Raw genomic sequence first — 8530 nt, forward strand, 5'->3', positions numbered from 1 at the left:
TGTACGTAAACATTTGTTGGTATTTTTTCTGCATGTCTGGTGGCTAAGGCTATAACGATATGCGCATCGAAATCGATATTGTGATACTCAGAGCCAGGAAGCTGTCTCGTGGCGTGAGAAAACAGAATCGCAAAACGCCCTTTCTAACTCCCAGTAATTTTTCCAGTCAGCCACATGATATGAGCTGTTAGTGCTACCAAACTTATTTTTATTAGAGGTGTCAAATTATCGCGTTAAATGTGATTAATTAATTACAGACATCATTAACGGGTTATGTTTTTTAATCACGTTTACCTCTTCTTTACTGATGTCCTCAGTACCAGGGGCTGCGTCCGACGCAGTGACAAAAGCGTCATAAAACCATGTCTAACTTTAACAAACAGACATGCTGCATACCAACAGAAAGGTCAGAAACTCAGCTAAGAGCTCATATAAACCATTCTTATGTTCACCAAACACAGTTAAAACACCAAGGGATCAAACCAGCAGGAGGTTAAAAAAAAACGTTACATCGCACGTTTAAAAGCGGCACTGGAGCGTCAACGTGATTATGTAAACAGCGGAGAATTCACAGATTTTTATCACTCTTCGAACAAGGTTCACGGATCCAGCCCCAAAATAAGAGCAAAACAACTGACTTTCAAGAAATACAAGCAGATATGTTGCCTTACCTTTGCTGTTTATCAAAACAACTTATTTACACTGGAACAAAACTGCTTCTAATGAAGAACTACACTTCCCAGCATGCTTTGGGGACAAATCCCAGTCTAGTTGATAATTTACTTTGTATTTTTCAACAGTATTGTTTTGTTACAGAAAAGAGAGAAATCTTTAGTTATCTGTATCTGTAGTATCTGAAGTGAATGAGAAATTCTTAAACAAAATGACTGGGGTCTTTGTAACCATAATATTTCTGATGAATAGCTGTGAACACAGTCGTCACTGTTTTTAACAGATAATCAAGACAAACAAGTTGTGCATTACTACCACATTTTTTTAGTCATCAATTTGCTGTCAACATTGTCTGCGTATCTGCAAACTCTGCATGTTTGAAACTATCTTTCACTCTCTGACACACAAGACTTTTCTGCAGCTCTCGTCAAACCTCTTTATTCCATCTTCCTCCCCAGGCGTTCGGACACAGCAGACAGCCACCTGCTGGACCTGTGCATCATGGTGTTTCGCGCTTCCATGGGCAGCGGCAACAAGCTGACTCTGGGCCGCCTGATGGCCCACAGCAAACGAGCGGTGAAGAAGTTTGTGGGCTGTGATGTGATGCTGGAGCCAGGGGAGTACGCTGTTGTCTGCTGTGCCTTCAACCACTGGCAAATGAACGTCAGTGCAACTGGAGGTCCAGTCACACCCAGTAGGTCTAACTTTGCAGTGTTAAAGTTACAGTTACATGAGGTATTTGTTCATTTTTATCTGAAACTAATTTCTGTCTCTTTCCCAAAGTCTCAAGCCCAACGAGTGGGGCGGTGCGGCGCCAGGACTACCCTGGCTACATATTAGCCATCTATAGTTCCAGACAGGTGATGGTAGAGCAGGTGGAGGCAGCCCCCATCACACTGGCTGACGCCATCATCCTCCTTACGGAAAACAAAGGGGAAAGACATGAGGTGAGAACATGCACAAGTTGTAAATAAATAACATTTAAATCAGTAAAATATCTATAACAGTGGTGCCACATATGTTTTGTTTTTGACAAATAAAAATATTAGCAAACCACACAGCTCACGGAGAAAATAGATGAGAGCTTAGTGGGGCAGTTTGGCATCTTATCTCATAACATCAGTGACTCAATGAAAAAGAAAGAATTTTCAAAATGCAGACTGGTTGCTCATACATCCATTGTGGCCTAAGCATTACTGTATCATCCCTCTCCAGCTTTGTCAAACGCACAAAGACACACACAGACCTATTTAAATATAATATATATTTGTCAAGCTGGGCCCACGGTTGGTGTAGTGGGTAGCACTCTTGCCTTTGCAGCAAGAAGACCCGGGTTTCTGGGTTTGAGCCCCGTTTGGAACAACTTCGTAACAAGGGCCTTTCTGCAAGGAGTTTGCGTGTTCTCCCTGTGTGTGCGTGGGTTTTCTCCAGGTTCCCTGGCTTCCTCCCACAGTCCAAAAACATGCAATATGGGGATTAGGTGAATTGGTCCCTCTAAATTGACTGTACGTGTGAGAGTGTGAGTGAATGTTTGTTTGTCTCTATATGTGGCCCTGTGATGGACTGGCAAACTGTCCAGGGTGTACCGCCCAATGTGAGCTAAAATAGGCACAGCACCCCCCGCGACCCTCCGGTGGAGGATAAAGCGGTAGATAATGGATGGATGGATTTGTGAAATTCTGTGCAGTTTGAGAAAAGACTGAGCACACACACAGGTCACTGGAGTTTTAGTGTCTAAGCTGAATTTGAATACATGAAGACAGCAATAACTGATGTTATAACTGAATACACATGATGTTTTCTGTCACTAGTGAGACGCACCGCAAGTGATACGCAGCAGACACGCAGCTGGGTGTGAACATACACGAGTGAGACCTGAGCAAGATGCAGCACAGCAGCGATTAACACTCATACACTCACACTTTCATGCAGTGCATTTTCTATCACACATCGTTCATAGGATGTTACATCCTCACAACTAACAATGTCACAGATGACAACAAAAACAAATCGTAAGACAGTTCAGGAAGGGAGTGTGCTCCTATTGGCTTTTCTACTACACTCCCTCTGCATACAGGTCCCCATTGATGAAATGAAAGCTACTCCAGCACTGGCAGTGACTGCATACACTGTAAAGAAACCTACAAATGGAGAACAATATCAGTATCACAGAGTTTCAGAGATGGATGGATTGTCTCATATTATCTGTCACAACTTCAGCCACATTTCAGTGACTGCTGCATCCTTGCTAATACACCACTGCCTGCTTTCAGCCACTGTTTCCCTGTTCTTCTATTCCCCTCAGGGACGTGAAGGCATGACATGTTACTACCTGACCCATGGCTGGGCAGGGCTCATAGTAGTGGTGGAGAACCGCCACCCCAAATACTACCTCCATGTCTCCTGTGACTGCACTGAAAGCTTCAATGTGGTGTCGACGCGCGGTAGCCTCAAGACCATCGACAGTGTCCCGCCTCTACACAGGTACTCTTTTCTCTCTTCCTTACACTGGCACAACTTTGAAAGGCCTTTGTCATCAAAACTGTCCTTAGTAGATAACCAGTGGAAAGAATAAAAGGTCTGGGAACATACACATATCATTATAGATGATACTGTATTTGCATGTACACATACAGTCATCCAAATTTACCCAGTTTGACAACATTTGGGTTCTGCTTTATTACATCGAGGCTTTGGTTTTAGTTTCCTTACGAATATTTTCACACACACACATACCGTGAACATCTGAGATCTCTGTACATACGAATGCAGTCCAGACGCTGAGGCCTCAGGACCCAAGTGGGGAATTTTTATACCACTGGCCAGACAATTCAGTTACAGGACATTGTGTGTGCTCATTACTCCATTAGCTTGGTTCATAGAAAGTAATACAAAGAGGCACACTGTGGTGAAGCTGCTTTTTACACTACACTCTGCTTCTATTTTTCACTTATTTATCATCTTCGGGCCAGTCTTTGCTCTGTTTAAGTTTTCTGTAGACTCCAAATATTATACTCTTAAAGACATATATATGTTATTGGTATTATTGGTATATTGGCACCAGCTGATAATGCTTTATTAGTTGTCTCTGAGTAAGTTTCTTTGTATGTGCTAATATTGTACGAACACAGTTATGCGCATTAATGTAGATTTACAGCCTCATCACCTGTCTGGGAACTTTAAAAGATTGCAGTGCATGACAACCAGTTCTTTCCATGTTGTTTTCTCAAACAAGAAAAACATGTCAGTTCACTTCTTAAAACAGCACTGGCACATCTACTACAGCGTTTTGAGTCGTTTCATGGGGGTTCCGTGTGGATGGAAATATTTCCTGAAACAATGTCGTCTTTACGGGTGGAACTTTTTGAAAACGGCAAAGAAAAAGATCGTCTGGACGTGGCCTCAGTATCGTGTTGTTTGGATCTCATGTCACTTGGTGATATTCCCACTCTGCACACAGGAAGTGTGAATTTGTTTTATGTCAAGACAGACGGAAGTAACGGCAACATTGAGCTCGTAAAGCGAGACGATGCAAACGGGTTGAAGTTTTACTGAAAATGCAAAGAAGCGTCCACTGCAGCTTTAAGACTCCGGTCATCAACATCACACATTTTCATAGAAACCTTTTTGTTAAAGCGGACCTAGACCGGAAGTTCCAATTAAGGCTGTTTTAGTGTGTATCTGCGTCATTACCTTGTTTAAGAAGCCTTGAAGTTTCGAAACAAACAGTTCAACCACTGCTGAGAACGCTGTGTTTTATTGTAATCTCGGGCTCAGCGAGATCTCTGAAAAAACCCGGTAAACAGCGGTTCTCCTGAACAGCAAATCCTCCTGCTCCGGGCACTAGTCCTGGCACATCCGGTTGCGTACATTGAACCGCAGAAGAAGAATAACGTCCGTTGTGGAGGTGTTTCACGAGCAACAGTGTCTTCTGACTCTGGGTCTGACTCCGGGTCAAAGTCATAAAAGGGGGGAGTCGTGAAGAAGCTATTTTTAAACATTGATAAAACAATGTTTTGATATTGAGTAGCAGTGCATCCACCGTTCTAGAGGGGGGAGCTGCGCTTCTGAGAGCGGGTGTGCTGATTATGTCACTTCTGGGTTGAGATATTTGAGTCTCAAGTCTCGCGGCTGGGAAACACCGTCAGAAAAGAGGATTTCTATCGGCTCGTTTACAGCAACTAGGAGGTTTTTGACCATAAAAACAAGTTAATATATGTAAGTAGACCTCCATAACTAACATACATGTGCAACAGGACCACTCTATGTGAGCTTTAACTGAAGAGTCTCTTATTTTGTTCAGACATTTCAGTCTCTCTAAGCAGCTCATTTCCTTTTTTTTGTGTGCACTTTGTCTCCCTCTGCAGGCAGGTGCTGGTTGTGCTTTCACAGCTTGAGGGTAACGCTGGTTTCTCAATAACACACCGCCTGGCTCACCGTAAGGCAGCTCAGGCATCTTTGGGAGACTGGACACCAACTAAAGCTTCCCACAGCCCACAGCTCACTCCTGACATCGATGGTCTGCATCGGCCCAGGCCACTATGACCACCGCCCACTTTATCTTCTACTCACACAAACACTATGAAGTGTCTGAACACTGGAAAAGTAGGCCGTGGAGTGTGCAGTCCTAAAACACAGAGCGTGTGTGTGTATGTGTGTGTGTGTCTTTGGTGAATGAACACACATGAATGTAGAGCATGAGCAGGAAGCATTTCTGTGCTCACCTGCTAATGCTCGTAAAAGCTGAAGTCTTCATCCACCCCTTATGTACTCAGCTCCTTGCCAAGGGTATGTGCCATGTCAAGGATGAAATGAGGGAAGCGGACCATGCGAAATGACCACGACATACACGCAAAACTGTTACTCTATGAGGCACCTTCCAGGATTTGCCTCAGACCACTTTATATTCTGGACTTATTGTACAAGCGCTGTACGTGCAACAGACCTCGCTCCTCCTTTTTATTTACTCGGAGATTAGCCTACTCTCAATGAGCTCCGCTAAAGCCAGCATGGAGTGCTGTAACTACTGAGCCATTCACTGGCACATTTACATCTTATGAGCCAATCAACTGCAAACATCAGACACCCCACCCCACCCCCCCCCCCCCCCCCCGACCACCACCGCCCTCTTTGTTATTGAAGCAGAAGGCTAACAACGGTGGATAATTCGAGGACAGTTCACCTCACACCCAGCCCTCGATAGAGTACTGAACAAGCCAAACCTTTCACTCACACTTGTTCACGTTTGCTGATTTGAGCCAGAACACACTTGTCAGTATCTGTTTTACATGTTTCATACACAAACCATGCCACTGTCTTGTCCATATTTGTGTTTTTATGTCATAAAAAAAGCCATCATTCATATAGCATTGTGAGTCCCCTCCCTCCATCAGCACAGTGCTGTGTAGCGCCCCCTCGCTCAGGACCAAACTCACAGTGTGTACAGTCAGCTGAAGTGGAGCAGAACCTCAGGCAGAGTCGGTGACAGGTGTGTGTGTGTGTGTGTGTGTGTTAACATAGGCTGCATGGTTTGTGTGAGCTAAACACCATGGAGAGCGTTGTTATTGACTGGCGTTTCTAACAAAGGCTCCAGATCCATTTGCATCCCTGTTTTTTTGTTCTGACTTCTCCACTGGAACGAAGTGAACTCTGGGGTGACATTACTCCGAGTTCTGAGTTAAATGCATTGCAGCTTTTGCAATCGTCCATCCGGCTGTTTCAGTCAGTCTCCATGACTTTAGTCTAATCAGTATGTCTCCTCTGTTTTTATAATTGATGAATATGATGAAGAGATTTTCAGTTTACTTTTGCTGAGAGACAAGAAGAAGAGCTTCTTGTCATTGTGACCAGCTTTGTATTTCCTCAGACGTGTTCAGTGTTTGATTCCTCTCAGAACTCACCGCACATTCTCCTCTGCGCTTGTTTTCTTGTGGAGTATTGGACGACTTGTCACCCCCTTTGTCGATGTATTCCGTGATGTATTCTCAGAGGGAGTAGTGGATGAGTAAGTGACGGTCAGTCTGCCGTAGGGCAGCTCTTTAGAGGACTTTACTCTGGAAGGTCAGGGACCATTTTCTGTTTGCTGCAGTGCAGCGCGAGTATCTGTGGTGTCCTTCCAAAAGAGCATCCTGATAGCACATTAGCAACAGCACAGAGTCTTCTTGTGATAACAAATCTCCATTTTGGAGAGACTGGACTCCTGAGTGGAGGCATGTTATGACAGAAGATTTATTCTCTTTAGTGTCAGTGCATTATTTCTTAAGATAGGTTTTCCCCATAGCTGTTTCACGCACATCTTTATTCAGGGCCCCGGGTTATCCACTGTCAGAAAGCTCTTACTCATTCATTGCCATTTCATCGATGAGTCTTGGAGAGGGAGAAGATCCATGTGGTACGATAGGAACACTTTGATGTGTTGCTTTTGTGTTGTGAAATAAGAAACAAAAACTTGAAAGCTGATGATAGAACACTCAGAGGAATCGCACAGTGAGATAAACGTATGTTTGCAAAGGGATAGTTAGTTGGGTTTTTTGAGTGTGATTGTATGAGGCACTGACTCCTCTGTGCCAAGAATCACCTTGAGACACGAGACTGAAAACATGGCTGCAGCTGCAGCAAGACAAAAAGTTCTACTCCTGTCTTACAAATAGGTTTGTCACTTTTTTCTTGCTGTTGAGACTTTTCTGTCTGGATGGACTGTGAAGTTCACATTGCCTCGTAAAGCACCAGTCCCTGCAGCAAAGTCCACAGAGCTGATTATGCCGTGTTCAACTCGGTTATTTTTTTTTGACCTTTGTGTTTCAAATCCTCTGTTTTGATTGAAGTCGCACACACTTTGCAAATGAGGCAGCAGTGAACCAGCAGCTCCTGTTTTCAGTCAGAAAAGCCTAACAACTTTATTCTTAAGATATGTGTAACTTAAGCAGGCAAAGATTTTATTTCGAGGAGCTGCCCCTGTTAGCAGCCATGTTTTTTAGGCATAGGGGGCACCAGAACCTCTAAAACAAAAAACAACAACCTGAAACTACCCCTTTAAACCTGTGTGAGTGTGAGTTTTGGAGCTCTTGCATAAGATTATTCAGATCAGGACTTGACCTCAGTGATGTTGAGCTAAATAAAATGTCTCGTGTCATGAGCACCGTCCTCTCTGGTATGTTTGTACTTTTTCACAGCAGCGTAAGGACAGTGTGTAAACAAACCTGGAGTAAGAGTAAAAAAAAAAAAAAGGCTCCCAAAGAAACAGGAAGTGCAATGACCACTGTCAGACGTGTGTGTGTGTGTGCGCGCGCGCGTGCGTGTGTGCGTGCGTGCACTGTCACGGCTATGTAGCTGTGAATATAGCCTAATTTATTTGTATACATGATTTACAGGCCCAGGTAATGAAAACTGTTGATCACTGCATTGATGAATGACAAATAAGAAAGGATTGTCATCATTTAAGGCTTGAGTTTTAGGGATTAGTTTGAGAAGAACTGAATGTGCACTGAAACACCTGCAAAGACATTGTTTGTTTTTTTTGTTTTTTTTTATTTGTTCTTGTCATAATAGTCATGTTGGCTCTTGCTTGTGTCCAATGAGCAAAATCCTCTCTGTTTTACACAGTGATGTGGACTTTCCTGTCGCTCAGGGGCGCCCCCTGCTGCCAGGGAAAAGCTGGCTCACGCAGCAGGCGACACCTTGTGTTGGATTTCCTCCTTGTAACTTGTACAGACTGCAAATATAAGCCACAAAATGATTAAAAAATAAAATGGACTGACCCTTTTAAACTTGTAAAAAAAAAAAAACTTATGATGGCGTCAAAGTAGAAACAAACAGAAAATGAAAACAAATGCTGAAAAACATGATTAATGTGAGATAT

At 43.5% G+C, this 8530-nt stretch overlaps 1 protein-coding gene across 1 annotated transcript in view; it reads left to right on the forward strand.

Moving 5' to 3' along the window:
- capn15 (calpain 15) overlaps positions 1-5217 on the forward strand; it is a gene marked incomplete at both ends in the record, with an annotated part of 55561 nt that extends 50344 nt beyond the window's left edge. Inside the window, 4 exons of the mRNA XM_083904176.1 lie at positions 1131-1366; positions 1456-1619; positions 2978-3156; positions 5040-5217. Of these exons, the coding sequence (XP_083760302.1) occupies positions 1131-1366; positions 1456-1619; positions 2978-3156; positions 5040-5217 (757 nt within the window). The remainder of the gene's footprint in view (positions 1-1130; positions 1367-1455; positions 1620-2977; positions 3157-5039) is intronic.
- Between the last annotated feature and the right edge of the window lie 3313 nt (positions 5218-8530).

This window comes from Microchirus variegatus, assembly GCF_963457635.1.
Source record: "Microchirus variegatus genome assembly, chromosome: 17".
Classification (NCBI taxonomy): domain Eukaryota; kingdom Metazoa; phylum Chordata; class Actinopteri; order Pleuronectiformes; family Soleidae; genus Microchirus; species Microchirus variegatus.